General features: G+C 41.5%; 1 protein-coding gene across 3 annotated transcripts in view; it reads right to left on the bottom strand.

Annotated features, from left to right (window-relative positions):
• LOC120909287 (membrane-spanning 4-domains subfamily A member 18-like) overlaps positions 1-15,018 on the bottom strand; it is a 43,958-nt gene extending 28,940 nt beyond the window's left edge. Inside the window, exons 1-3 of one of the 3 annotated variants that reach the window (XM_040321029.1) lie at positions 14,974-15,018; positions 2,028-2,279; positions 115-225 (exon numbers count right to left, since the gene is read on the bottom strand). In XM_040321029.1, the coding sequence (XP_040176963.1) occupies positions 115-225; positions 2,028-2,267 (351 nt within the window). In that variant the 5' untranslated portion in view covers positions 2,268-2,279; positions 14,974-15,018. The remainder of the gene's footprint in view (positions 1-114; positions 226-2,027; positions 2,280-14,973) is intronic. The other 2 variants (XM_040321030.1, XM_040321031.1) reach the window with 2 other exon arrangements.
• Between the last annotated feature and the right edge of the window lie 917 nt (positions 15,019-15,935).

Genomic DNA, 15,935 nt, shown 5'->3' with positions numbered 1-15,935 from the left:
CTCACTGTATTGCTTTCAAATTCATGTAATATATTGGCACGTCATAAGTTCAGAACACAAAATATCACATCATTATGAACTTTCATACAAACATTATAATAATTTTTTACTTACAAAAATAGCTCCCCAATATGCGACTCCACTGATCACAGTAGTAAGGAATGAAGTGAAAAGCTGGCCAATACCCATGGCAATGTGTAAAATGCCCCAAACGATCAGGACAATCTAAAAGATACAACAAGATTTTTTATTTTATTTTTTATTTCCATGCAAACTACATTCAGTTTATTTATTGGGTTAAAGAGTAACTTTTGTTGAGAAAAAAAACATTCCCTTCTGGGGGATCTATGTAAATTACAAGGATTTTAACCAACTTTGTTGCAGATTCCTACCTTTTGTTATGCTGAAGAAATCCCTGTTTGTTTGTCTGTGTCCATGTGGTAATTGATAATTATGAAACCACTGCTATTATATTCAATCAGCTGCTGCACTTGCAGTGCTCTAATATGGAAAATATCAGGGTGTGTGCAGAGGCGTATCTTGTGAAAATAGCACCTATGGCAAGCACTGAAACGGCGCACCTGCCGAAACATTTGAAACCCATCTTTCAGATAACCTTAACAAAAAACAGCTAACAAAACTAGTGATATTTATCATCCCTTGTGATACCTTGGGTGACATATCCTCTTTATGGAGAAACCTGGGGTTTATTAGACCCCTGATCCCTCCTCTGCCCTCCAAGGCCAGGTAAATGCAGAAACAATACTGGAAGTGATGAAATCTTTATCACTTAAAGCGGGAGTTCACCCGAAATTTTTTTTTTAACATTAGATTTAGGCTAATTAAGGGAAGCAGAAACGGGTATTTTTTTTAAAATCAATGCCGTACTTACCGTTGTAGAGATAGATGTTCTCCCGCCGCTTCCGGGTATGATCTTCGGAACTGGGTGTTCCTATTTGATTGACAGCCTTCCGACGGTCGCATACAGCGTGTCACCAGTTGCCGAAAGAAGCTAAACGTTGGTGCGGCTCTATACGGCACCTGCGCACCGACGTTCGGCTACTTTCGGAAACTCGTGACGCGCTGTGTGCGATGGTCGGAAGACAGTCAATCAAATAGGAACGCCCAGTCCCGCAGCCCATACCCGGAAGCGACGGGAGAACGTCTATCTCTACAACGGTAAGTGCGGCATTGATTTTAAAAACAATACCCGTTTCTGCTCCCCTTAATTAGCCTAAATCTAATATTAAAAATGTATATTTTGGGTGAACCTCCACTTTAAGGCCCCAGTTTTCACGGGGGAGAAGGAGAAACTGATATTCCTTCTTTTTTCTGCACTGCCAATCTGACCAGATGGAATGGGAGAACAGGGGAGGGCTGTGGCTGAACGCAGCAGGGATAGCGCTGCCATTGTCCATTAGCAAAAGTGCTAAAAAAGGAGATCCTGCTTATGCTCGGGAGGAGGGAAGAAGAGACCCTCAGACCCTGGTAGGTGCCTTGCTGCCCAGCCACTCAACAGCACCCCCTTAATATGGCGCCCATGGCACTTTCCATTACTGCCATTCCCTAGATACGCCACTGGGTGTGTGTCCCTTTAGACGTGATTTTCTATAGGGAGTATCTCACCAAAAATGAAATTTTTGTTGCAGGGGATGTCTGACTTGTATCTTTGTGTAGACTTCTGGGAAATTCAGTGATGCAATCACACAAGCAGAAAATTATGTTTTGGGGGGGGGGGGGGGCGTGCTGTATAAAGAACACCTCCAGGTAGCCATGTTGTATTGTATTTGAGAAAACTATATAGTTATGTAGCACTACCCCGCAAGAGTTGCTGGTATTTTGCCTGGGTCTTCCCCACTTCTTATCCCACAGCCAGGCAAGTATTTCCCTCAGTCAGTCAGTTGCACACACACTTTGGCTTGTTATTCCAATACCCAGACTTTGGGGGGGGGCAGGTGGTTGTTTTATTGGAGAACTTAGATAGGTAAGTGATACATTTTTTAGAAGTCCATGCTTGCCACACTTACCCCAAGGGCTTTTGGTTTACCCTTCAGAAATTCTTGATGGAACGCAGCTGGCTGGGTCACATGAGGTATAACTGTAAATGCTGGATTGTTCCACTGCTGCGTCATAGGGGCATTCCACATCTGAGGGTTAGGAGGTAGATAATGTCCAGGGGCACCCGGAGGAACATTCCACTGGGCAGGTGGGGGGTAAGCAGGGTGGGGCTGTGCAAAATCATTGTTGCCGAACTGGGTAGAAGACATTTTTCAGCTTTACTAATAAAAAAGAAAAAAAAGAATTGAACACCGAGCAGGACTGAGGGGTTTTTCTTGTACACATTTTAAACAAATATAGAAATTAAAAGCAAATAATCATTGATTAAAAAATGACTAATTGTATTTTAAATGCAACCTGGTTAAATTGAAAACTTAAATTTGACTTGATTACACCTTTGAACTATTAGCGTGCCAAAATTAAATGCAGCATTACCATGGTAAGAGGGTACCATCATCCAACAACAGAATACAAAGAGGACATACAGAAGCCAAGATAGCTCCAAAAAAAAAAAGGAATCTCTCGGTACCCAAGGAAGAAGAAGTTCACACAGCATGTTAAACATTTAAACAATGTTTAGTAAAATCCATACGAACTCAACACAAAAGAAATAAAACATACAATAATAAGTGACCGTACAGCAAACTGAGCTCAAATTTGGTCGCACATGTTCCCCAAAATAATCGATTTCACCTTTTAATAATCTCCTCTAGAGCTATATTCAGATTAGAGAAGGGGAAACCAATAATTTTCCCTTTTGCTCCTTTGCTGTTCAATCACAGGCTGGAGGGTAAAAAGGTAAGCCAGCGGATTTGCTAAACTGCAGTAGAAAAAGTCAGGTCACCAGGCTGGCTGTACACACGGCCGGTTTTCCCGACAGGTGTATGCTCCTCGCAGCTTTTCCCACGGGAAAACTGACCAAAAACCGCCAGACAAAAAAAAGAGAACCAGCTCTCTTTTTTTCCCACCGGGAAAACCGTCAGGCCCCGTACACACGACCGAGTTTCTCGGCAGAATTCAGCCAGAAACTCGATCGGAGCCGTATTCTGCCAAAAAACCCGGTCGTGTGTACACTTTTCGCCGAGGAAACCGACGAGGATCTCGTCGGGCCAAACAGAGAACATGTTCTCTATTTCCTCGTTAGTCAATGAGGAAACTTGGCTCGCCGAGATCCTCGGCGGCTTCACAAGGAACTCGACGAGCAAAACTATGTGTTTTGCCCGTCGAGTTTCTCGGACGTGTGTACGGGGCCTCAGACTTTTGCCCGGCGGTTTTGGCAGTTTCCCTATGGGAAAAACTTTGATGGAGCATACACATGGCCGGGATTCCCGACCTAAGCTCCATCGCAGTTTTCCTGTCAAGAAAACCTCTCAACCTCGGGATTTCCGACGGGAACTTTTCCCGTCGGAAATCCTGCACATGTGTACGGGGCAATAGGTTTGTAAATCCCTGGGCTGGGTGCAAAGAAATAAAAATCATTTGACAGATAAAACTGGCAAAGCCCAGGTTCACACTGGGCTGCGAAAGTGAAGCCGTGCGAGTTCAGCTGAACTCGGACGATTTCACTCCCGCTTGTCAGTCCCGATTTCGACCGCGATTACAGAGACATCTGTGCAGTTTCTGCACAGATGTCAATGTAAATCGCGGGCTAAAATCGCAAAAAGTAGTACAGAAACTACTTTTTGAAATCGGTGCGGTGCAGATGCAGCGTTGCACCGATTAGGACAGTGTCTTTGCCAGGAAATGCCACAGATTTGACATGTCAAATCGCACCAGTGTGAACCAGGGCAAAATGTTACTTTTAGCCTCATCCTACAATAATCTAAATGGCAGCAGACTGAAAGTGATTGTCACTTGGGCTGATTAACTTTGCAGTAACCATTTACAATGTGGGGGGTGTATGATAATAAGGGGGCGCCGCCTTATTATTATACACCCCCCACATTGCCAAAGTTGTTTTCACACCACTTTAGGGGAGCAGCTTCTTTAACCACTTGCTTACTGGGCACATATACCCCCCTCCTGCCCAGGCAAAATTTCAGCCCCCCTCCTGCCCAGGCAAAATTTCAGCTTCTGGCACTGCATCGCTTTAACTGACAATTGCGCAGTCGTGCGACGTGGCTCCCAAACAAAATTGATGTCCTTTTTTCCCCACAAATAGAGATTTATTTTGGTGGTATTTGATCACCTCTGCGGTTTTTATTTTTTGCGCTATAAACAAAAAAAGAGAAACAATTTTGAAAAAAAAACACTATTTTTTACTTGTTGCTATAATAAATATCCCAATTTTTTTTCTCAGTTTAGGCCGATACGTATTCTTCTACATATTTTTGGTAAAAAAAAAAAATCGCAATAAACGATTGGTTTGTGCAAAAGTTATAGCGCCTACAAAATAGGGGACAGAATTTTTTTATTATTATTATTATTATTTTACAAGTAATGGCGGCGATCTGCGATTTTAATTGGGACTGTGACATTATGGCGGACACGTCGGACACTTTTAACACATTTTTGGCGCCATTCATATTTATACAGCGATCAGTGCTATAAATATGCACTATTACTGTATAAATGTGACTGGCAGGGAAGTGGTTAACACTAGGGTGCGAGGAAGGGGTTAAATGTGTAGCCTAGTGAATTTTCTAACTGTAGGGGGAGGGGACTGACTGGGGGAGGTGACCGATGCTGTGTCCCTATGTACAAGGGACACAGCATCGGTCTCCTCTCTCCCTGACAGGACGTGGATCTGTGTGTTTACAATTTATGATTTTTTAACTATTTATTTGTATGATACAGCTGCAAATAAGTATTTGAACACCTGTCTATCAGCTAGAATTCTGACCCTCAAAGACCTGTTAGTCTGCCTTTAAAATGTCCACCTCCACTCCATTTATTATCCTAAATTAGATGCACCTGTTTGAGGTCATTAGCTGCATAAAGACACCTGTCCACCCCATACAATCAGTAAGAATCCAACTACTAACATGGCCAAGACCAAAGAGCTGTCCAAAGACACTAGAGACAAAATTGTACACCTCCACAAGGCTGGAAAGGGCTACGGGGAAATTGCCAAGCAGCTTGGTGAAAAAAGGTCCACTGTTGGAGCAATCATTAGAAAATGGAAGAAGCTAAACATGACTGTCAATCTCCCTCGGACTGGGGCTCCATGCAAAATCTCACCTCGTGGGGTCTCAATGATCCTAAGAAAGGTGAGAAATCAGCCCAGTACTACACGGGAGGAGCTGGTCAATGACCTGAAAAGAGCTGGGACCACCGTTTCCAAGGTTACTGTTGGTAATACACTAAGACGTCATAGTTTGAAATCATGCATGGCACGGAAGGTTCCCCTGCTTAAACCAGCACATGTCAAGGCCCGTCTTAAGTTTGCCAATGACCATTTGGATGATCCAGAGTCATGGGAGAAAGTCATGTGGTCAGATGAGACCAAAATAGAACTTTTTGGTCATAATTCCACTAACCGTGTTTGGAGGAAGAAGAATGATGAGTACTATCCCAAGAACACCATCCCTACTGTGAAGCATGGGGGTGGTAGCATCATGCTTTGGGGGGGTTTTTCTGCACATGGGACAGGGCGACTGCACTGTATTAAGGAGAGGATGACCGGGGCCATGTATTGCGAGATTTTGGGCAACAACCTCCTTCCCTCAGTTAGAGCTTTGAAGATGGGTCGAGGCTGGGTCTTCCAACATGACAATGACCCGAAGCCCACAGCCAGGATAACCAAGGAGTGGCTCTGTAAGAAGCATATCGAGGTTCTGGCGTGGCCTAGCCAGTCTCCAGACCTAAACCCAATAGAGAATCTTTGGAGGGAGCTCAAACTCCATGTTTCTCAGCGACAGCCCAGAAACCTGACTGATCTAGAGAAGATCTGTGTGGAGGAGTGGGCCAAAATCCCTCCCCCCAGTGTGTGCAAACCTGGTGAAAAACTACAAGAAACGTTTGACCTCTGTAATTGAAAACAAAGGCTACTGTACCAAATATTAACATTGTTTTTCTCAGGTGTTCAAATACTTATTTGCAGCTGTATCATACAAATAAATAGTTTAAAAAAATCATACATTGTGATTTCTGGATTATTTTTTTTTGATGATGTCTCTCACAGTGGACATGCACCTACGATAACAATTTCAGACCCCTCCATGATTTCCAAGTGGGAGAACTTGCAAAATAGCAGGGTGTTCAAATACTTATTTTCATCACTGTAGGTGGCCTCCTGGCAATTGGGATCCACACTGCGGCGGTACAAAGTCGTACGGCCGGCAGGAAGTGGTTAATATATTTTTATTACCATAGCGCAGAGTTCTCTATTTATTCAGTTACCATTTACACAGAAATAATAGCTACCATGACATGTTTTACCAGAGTCACGTACCATCCACAGTATCTTCTGTAACAATTATGACCTTTAAGACACAAGTCGCCAGCCTAGATAGGAATGTGCAGAGTTTAAACTGTGGTAGCTTTCTTCAGAAGACAATAAGTTCTTTAACTACTTGTCTACCAGGCTTATTCTGACACTTTTCACATACATTTTTTTGCTAGAAAATCACTATATTTTTAAGCAAAGGACCTAGAGAGTAAAATGGTGGATGTTGCAATTTTTATGTCACATGGTATTTGCACATCAGTTTTTTAAACGCAATTTTTTTGGAAAAAAATACCCTTTAATGATTTTTAGTGAACAAACACAATATAAAACCCATTTTTTGGTAAAGTAGAAAAGATTCTGTTATATATATGTTCGCATTTGCATATGAACACAGGGGGACGCTTTAATTTTTATTTTATTTAAACCTTTTATATACACTGTACCGTGTGATAGCATGGCCGTGACAAGTCCTCTTTATGGAGAGATCTGCTGTCTATTAGACCCCAGATCTCTCCTCTGACCTCAAGTGGGACAGGAGAGCCTGATGAAGGCGGCAGCAGGGGGTGGGAACACCCCTTTTTGCCACCTGTAGAAGTGATCGAGTAGCTGTATAGCTACTTGAATCACTTCTTCATTACAGGGCATTGCTGGATGAAATATTTGATATGGGAATGATGCCTGTAGCTACAGGCATCATCCCAGTATAACTACTTAAACCTTTAGACATTATACTCACTAATTTAAACATAATACTAATTATTATTTATTTATTTTTCTTTCCCATCATACATTCACGTATTTCATTTATATTCTCCAATTTCACTCACTTCCAACAATCTTCATTTTAATGCTGACATCCTAACCTTCACTCTCCCCACATTATCTTTTCACATGCTTTATTCTCTCACGTCACTGCCTTCTGTTTTACCTCTTTTCCATTTCACCTCGTTGCACACTATCTTTGTTTACCTACCTGTTGACTATCTATTGAAATACCATTTAGGTTGCAACTAGCTTCATGATGGTACATTTCTTTCTAGGGTAGTTTTGTCCTCGTTTGGGTGGTGTCTCGCCATTCCATCTGGCCCAACTCCCCCCCCCATCCCACCCTGCCCTGTCTACCTGTTCCCCCCAGTCCAAGGTGGGGTCCTTGCTTGCGACCTCTCATTGGTCTGGGGATGGTGCACGCATTCCATAGCCTGGTCCATGTTTACATCCTGACCTTCGCTGTTTCCTGTGTGTGCCTTGGGAGATGCCTGCTCCTGGCTGTGGGGTCCATGGCGGGCCATTGGTTCCAACTCTTGACATTCATCTTGGTAACTATATGCATTTGGAATAATGTTTCTAACAATGACTGTATATCAATACATGCAGTTTTGCTTGCTATTTGTTCTTTGACAAGTTTTAATTATTTATCTATTTATGTGTATTATTCTTTTATAGAGTCTATGCCTGCATATTCTTTTCCCCCTGAAGAGACCCATACCACCACATGGGTCGAAACCCATCCGAGTTTTGTGCATAAGGCAATCATGATACTGTTGTATGAATGCATATTAATTGTACCTATGTGTGTTCATTTGGCACCCTGGAGTCAATGTTTTGATTTTCATTAGATAGTTTTCTGTTTTATTCTGTATCTTGCTTTTTTGAATAAACCACATACTTTTTTACATTCCCTATTGACCTCATTAATACTCATTGCTGCAACTCAAAGCCCCTAGGGGTACCTTTTCCTTTTTCATGAATCTATTCAGGGGTGTGCAGCACTTTAATACACTTTTGGTATCGCTTTTCCTATGCAAACTACTTAAACCTGGTGACATCACCCCGAGAGAAGTCGTCAATTTCTGTTTTCAATTTCAATTTTCTGAGCATTTAGAGGATCAGCTTAACATTTTTTCAATAGGAGTTTCAAAACTATTCACAGAGGGGTGGATTCAGTAAGCCATTGCGTCTGCGTAACCATAGTTACGCAGCGCAATTGCTTAGTTGCGCCGGCGTATCGACTTTTCTGTATTCAGAAAGCTCGTTACGCCGACTGCAGCCTAAGATATGACTGGCATAAGGCTCTAATGCCGTCGTATCGTAGGCTACATTCTTACGATGGCCGCTAGGTGGCGTTCCCGTAGTGGTCAGCGAATAGTATGCAAATTGCATACTAACGCCGATTCACAACCCTACGTGAGCCCTGCGTACGCATTTTACGTCGTTTAAGGCCGCTCCTGCTATTATATCATATAATGTGCCTCTAGTTTAACTTTCGGTTTTAAAGGTACATACATGAAGTTCCGGGTGAGAGGTGAGTCGGGAAGACTCACAGAACAAAAACAAACAAATCCAGGGCAGTGTTTTGTTTTTAAAATTAATCTGATTGGTTCTGAGGAGTTTTAGACACACAGTAATGACAGCTTAGACCACCGTGAGAAAGCTCCCAGTATGATGGTTATAAGGAAACAGGCAACCAGGAAGTGTGGAGATCACAGCAGAATTACAGCTACTTCAAAGCAAAAACGAACAATGAGGACATGAAACCAGTACTGCAGTAAGGTAAAGGAAGCTAAAAAAAAAAATTCCTTTAGTGACCCTTTAAGGCCGGGTTCACACCTATGAAAATTGAGTGCGGCTTAAACCGCATCGAATTCGCAGAACATTTCTAAATACATTAATTTCAATGAGGCTGGTTCACATATGCATTCGCACTGCAAATTGCCGAAAAAACTTGTGCGTTTTTCTAGGCATTGCGGTGCGGCTCAAGGTGCGAATTCAGGCCCATTATCTTCTAAGGGCACGCATCTGATTCACATATGTGTTAATTTCTCTTCAGGATTTCTCTCATTCTACTCAATTCACTTCCCCCTCCCCTCTCCCAGGTCTCCAAATTCGCAGCTAAAATGGAGATGATCTGCTGAACAGCTCTCTTATATTTTTGCAGAGATAACAGAACTGGAATTTGCACAAGTGTGAATCCGGCCTAAATGATTTGAGAGTGTATGTCCCGTTAAAATATTCCACAGCTGTCACCTAAAGACACACTAAATAATCCCAAGCAGCAGAATAGTATTAACAAAGCCGGATTTAAATACAGTACTTTGTAAGGCTATATATGAAGTGGGTAATTCTAGAGCAGTAAATGTAACGTAGTAATAGTACTTATCCGTTTGCAGAGGATGAGTGTTCTCCAGTAAGAAAAGTATGGTAGCAGAAATGGGATTCTGTAGTGCAGGGTCTCCTGTTGGAAAATGTCTTAGGTTGTCCCCATCAACTCCAGTAAGGAAGGCAGCCAGGATGTAGGTAGTGGATAGCATAAGGATGGCATAGATCTGGGCTGCAGGGACATCCGGGTTGAGGGAATATTGCCTGTAGTTTGTTTGTAGCGTGGTCCGGCTATGGCCGACAATTATAGAACAGAGTGTACTCTCCATGCTGTTCTGTTTATAGCAGAGAGGCATGTGTGCCAAATAGAGTGTTAATTACGCTCTGGACTTCCCCGTTCCATGCTGGAACGCACGCGGTGCCATCGCACGGTGGCCGTATGCGCTCCAGCGTGGAACGCAATACGGCGAGAAGTGCCGATTACAAAAGGTTGGTCTTATGGACTACTTCACAGAGTCAGTGGATGCACTGCAGACACCACTTGCAATCCTGGATTGATACATAATATGGATGGTTTGATGAAGTTGACCTCCTCCCCAATGATAAATAAAGTGTCTGTCATGGTGGTGTGCTTTTAGATCATCTATATACTGAAAGTGGGCAAGTTTAGAGCTCCATTCTGTTATTGTTATTGTAACATCTTGGAATTACATTTCTTGCGGCCAAAAGAAAAAAATGTGATAGGCCTGTTTTGACAACTGAGATATAGCCCTGGAGTATCAAGAGTAATGAGATAAGCAGGAAAAACACGGATGTGTTTGACCATGATAGTGTTATAAGCGTGAAAGGCTCAGAACCAGAAGTCATGTATAGGGAGACAGATCCAACAGATCTGCAACATGGTTCCCTGGGCTGTTCACCTCAACATCTCCAATAAATATTCAGTACAGATAGGAAAATCCTGTGGATTGTAGGGCAGTGGTACCATTGTGTAAGAATTTATAATTCTTCTCCTGAGCTGAAGATGCAACACTGATCTTTTGAGAAGAGAAAAACAGGCGCCTCTAGGTTAGAACTCTAAACATTAATGAGATACAGATGCATTATCCACTTACATGGAGGTTAAGGAAGTAAGGCACGAGTCCATCCACACTGGCGTGGCCTTAACTACAAACTGGCGTTCTGAACAGCTGCCTGTGGAGGAGAAATCCTAGCCAGCAGGATCTCCGGGACCACAGCATCCTGATGAGAGGGCCTCAGTGATAGGCGAACAATGAACACAGTGTCTCCTGGAAAGCTGAGTGTTCCGACCTATCACGGAACAGCAGAAGGAGGAGGCGCGGCTTTTGAAAAATGGATGGCCGTGGTCTACATATTAGGTTACCGGCGTATAAGACGACCCCTGACTTTTAAGAAGAATTTCAGGGGTTAAAAAGTCGTTTTATACGCCGGAAAATATGGTATTGTTATTTTGTAAATTTTTGTAATAATAAAGAATTTGTAATCTTTAAAAAAAAATGTAAATATACTTTCTATTCTCTCTAAAAAAGACCTGGTAAAGTCCCATTGTTTTTTTGTTTTTTTTTTCATGGAGAGGAGTTTGTCCTTCTATAAACATTAGGACCTCCAATGGTTACAATTATTACAAACTTAAGGCAGCTTTGATAGAAAAGTGTTTAATTCTTGTATTAGTAGATATTGCAGTTACCGCCCCAAAGAGGGAGGTAGGTTGGAGGTAAGAACAGAGAATAGAGTGTTATAAAACACAAATTTACTGGCAACAGGGTTCCTCAAGAACAGATAATAAAGTGAGGTCACATCTTGCCAAGGGGAACATCTGGCTTTCTAAATAGGAGTTAATGGACCAACATGAAATTAATGCGTTACCGTGGAATCCCTGATTTTCATTAAAAAGAGCACACAATATGAGAGAGGAAGAGTGAATTCTGAAGGAGGGCAACATCCAAGGGAGTGACATGAGGGATAATAAGGAATCTTTCAAGGGGACCCATAGCTTATCCTCTTGAATATCCAGTCTATTATTTGCACTTTGAGGGCTGACTGATAAAGTTTTGCATGTAGGAGGCCTAGCCCGATGGGAATTAACCTTAAAAACCTAAGCCTCTGAAATGTACCGTAAATGCACATAAATGAAAGGTAATTATGCATGGGGGTTTAAAATACATAACTATATGTCATTAGTTTTTAACTCCATTTTATGATTGTCTTTATATATGAATTTCAATTGTGTTTTTGCAGTTTCCTGGAATTTATCTTCAGAGCTAATAGACAGATGACCTCTTCTAATATGGGTAATTTGTTTTGTGACAAGAACACTATGAAGAGAACATATAGTTTTTTTTTTTTCATTGTTTTTCCTCTCTTCTAAAACAGATGGGACCCATCTGGCTATCCAAAGATTTCCAGGAAGCATTCAAGTACAGTAGATCTGTACACTCCACACCAGGGAGAAAGCCTTGCATTACTGTGTGGAGTTAGACAAATGAACAGGAAGTGAGGATTTCTCAGAAGAAATAAGGACTTTTAAAAGCAAAATGGAAGGATGAGGTATATGAAGGAGGAGTGCTTTAAACTCCCCTTTAAAGGATTCTTTTGCAGTTTTCTAGAAGGGTCCTGCCAATAAATGGACCATTAATAAATTGCCTCACATATTACTTTATGGGTACATTGTGCTATTCTGACGCAACTGCCCTTATTTGAACTATAGTAAAGTTTGTAATAAACAATACAGAGTCAGAGACAGAAGAATTCAGGTATTCAAAAAAAGTCAAAATAAAGGAAAACAAGCCTTTTCAACTGCATGCAAAGGGAAAAAACAAGGGGCCAGATTCAGGTATATCTGCGGCGGCGTAACGTATCGCATTTATGTTACACCGCCGCAAGTTTTACGGGCAAGTGCTTGATTCACAAAGCACTTGCCTGTAAAGTTGCGGTGGTGTAGCGTAAATCCCTCCGGCGCAAGCCCACCTAATTCAAATGATCCGGGTAGGGGGCGTGGATCATTTAAATTAGGCGCATTCCCGCGCCGAACGTACTGTGCATACTCCGTTTTGAAATTTCGCGCCGTGCTTTGCGCGAAATTACGTCGCACCGATGTCATTTTATGAACGTCGACGTGCGTTACGTTCTTTCCTTTTCACGGACGACTTACGCAAAAAAAAAAATTAAAATTCGACGTGGGAACGACGGCCATACTTTAACATGGCAAGTCTAACTATAGGCCACAAAATAGCAGCTTTAACTATACACCGGGAAAAGCCGACTAGCGACGACGTAAGAGAATGCGACGGCCACGCGTACTTTCGTGGATCGCCGGAAAAAGCTAATTAGCATACCTGACGCGGAAATGCACCTATGATCCGAAGGCGTACGAAGCCGTACGCCTGTCGGATCGAAGCCAAAAGCCGTCGTATCTTGGTTTGAGGATTTAAACTAAAGATACGAAGCAGCAAATTTGAAAGTACGCCGGTGTATCAGGAGATACGCCGGCGTACTTGTACTGTGAATCTGGCCCAAGGTATTTAAATCCAGGTTGGTAATTTTACCCTCAGGGTAAATATATAGTATCTTTATAATGGGCAACATTCTAAAGGTTCACTTGCTGCCCAAATATTGCTATTTTTTAAATAATCAACCGACATAAATGGTTTATAAGTTCAGTTTTGGTGGATCTTTCAAGATTAATGTATTGCTCCTGTCTGTCCAATATGAATTAACGAATGAATGCATGTGCTTATGATTCGGTGACAGTTAACAATGGGTTAACTCACTGTTTGCACAGAGTACAGCCTTTGAACCTGTGTCTCCAAATACCTCAGTCATCAAGGAAAAGTGTTATCTTTCCCATTTATGCTAAAGTGCTCTACATTAATGATAAATATTTGCTACCGCATAAGAAGAGTCCTGCAAATTAATGGGCCATTGAGAAAGTGCCTAAGCCATTATTTTATTAAAACAGTGTTCTATCTTTGTTATAGTACTTTAAATGAACAGTGCTCCTGTTCATTGATCAGTCTATTTAAATTATATAAATGTTTTTAACATCTTTTTATTACATGATCAAAATTACATAATAAAATATAAAAATTGGAGGTTACTTTATTATTCAAGTGTTTAAATTGAGTGTTCTGACTTGACTCTCACATTTAAATGCTTTCCTACTATAACTTGTTATTGTATGCTCCACAGTGCAGTTCTTAAACCGTGTGGACCAAAAAAACGATTGCCTCATACACACGACCAGTTTTCCCAACGAGAAAACTGCCATTTTTTAGATTGGTCGGGAAAACCGGTCGTGCATATGTAAGCTCCATAGCAGTTTTCCCGTTTTTAGAGCCTGCTCTATTTTTTCCCGTCAGTCATTTTCTTGTCGCGAAAACTGCTCGTGTGTATGCTTTTCCGAGGGGAAAAAAAAAACGTGCATGCTCAGAATCAAGTATGAGATGGGAGCGCTCGTTCTGGAGATAGCACATTCTTCACGCTGTAACAGACTGAAAAGCATGAAGACTGAAAAGCGCGAATCGTCTTTTACCAAACTTTTACTAACACGAGGATCAGCAAAAGCAGCCCAAAGGGTGGCGCCATTTGAATGGAACGTCCGCGTTATATTGCCGTCGTATGCGTTGGACGTCACCACGCTTTGGTCAAGCGGTTTTTGGACTGAACGTATGTATGCAAGGCAAGCTTGAGAGGAATCATGTTGGGAAAAACATCGGGTTTTGGCATGTCAAGAAAACCGGTCGTCTGTACATGGCATAAGAAATCACAGCACACAGAAAAAAGTGCACGAGAGTCCGACCTCTGAAGAGGATGGGCCTCAATCCCGGAATCCCCTGGGGCACAGGGCTCCTGACAGGGGTACTCTGCTATGGCCTACCTAGGCTGAGGTCAGGTAGATCCCGCTCCTTAAGGACCTGCTGATCCTCAAAGTACTGATGAGGATTCTACTAAAGAGAGACCCCCAAGTTGGGGAGAGGAAAATTACCCAAGGGACACAGATCTTCTTCCTGACATCAAAGCAGCATGGTTTACTGATAGAACAAATGTTTCCTTAAATATACATAAAATTGTATAACAGCGTATAAACTTTCATTATTGCACAATGCTCCATTTGTGTGAAATCACGACCAAATGCTATTGTGTAGCTAAGATAGTTAAACAAATATTTAAAAAGTTCAAATTCTTAGTAATTAATCTAAGATTTAAAAGGTAGATTTTGGGTCGTCCAGTAGCTCAACTAAAAATCCCAGGGTAAATATGGCTTTTTATACAGCTATTTACAAATTAAATGCAGGTAAAAGCAAAAATCTGATTTTCAAGAGAGTTACACATATTACAAAAATTTGCTAAATACTTTTACATGAAATTATTACACTTTGTCCTATTGTCTATATAAGAAAGTACTGTACCTGTACCGTGTTCTTTGATATATAGGTCGCTGTGTACGTTGCTTTAACACAGGTCCTATTTATACTAATCTACACAATTTTACAACCTTCTCAAGTTACACGGTTAAGTAGTTTTACTATACATATTAATGACGTATGGTGGAAAAAAAAAGTTATAAAAATGAATGATGAATGCTACACACCCAAAATATAAGGGAAAATATTATTATACTATTATTATTTGTATAGGATTTATATAGCGCCATTTTACAACATTAGGGCAACTAAACTTATTACAATGAAAAAAGAGAAACCTATAATAATAATACTACACTGTATATGTCTTCATCATTTCAATGTTGTAGCAGACATGGTACAGTAGTACAGTAATCCCTTCAAGACAATTAAGGGCACTAATTGCTTTCTCAAGGGCAAAAAAAATAACTAAAAATAAAACCTGAAACTTGGTAGTACCAAATAGGGATGAGCAAAACACACCTGGGTTTGGTTTTCAGAGGTTTAGCTGGAAGCTCATTGAAGTCAATAGGAGCTAAATCTGTCAAATAAATCACATCCATCTAAATTTTGAGGGCTAACAACCAACGGATCAGCAAAATAATTGTATGGGTGCTGGGCACTGTCCCAGGAGACAGGTACCAATGAGAAAAAATAAATAAAAATGAATCACTTAAGTTCTGGAAGGATTTTACCCCTTCCTGACCAGAAATTTTTTTGCGATTCGGCACTGCTTCGCTATAGCTAACAATTGCGCGGTCGTGCAACGTTGTACCACTTTTACCAGCTCTCCTGGCTACCTCTCTACACCAGTCCATCCAACTGACTTTTGACCGGCCCACCCGGTTGACTCTCAGGAAAGTTTAGAAGACTTAAAGGGTCACTAAAGGATTTTTTTAGCTAAATAGCTTCCCTTACCTTAACTGCAGTCCTGTCCTCATTGTTCGTTTTTGCTCTGATGTTGCTGT

Source organism: Rana temporaria, chromosome 8, assembly GCF_905171775.1.
Source record: "Rana temporaria chromosome 8, aRanTem1.1, whole genome shotgun sequence".
In the NCBI taxonomy this organism is placed as follows: domain Eukaryota; kingdom Metazoa; phylum Chordata; class Amphibia; order Anura; family Ranidae; genus Rana; species Rana temporaria.
This window is presented reverse-complemented; position numbering and strand designations above follow the sequence as displayed.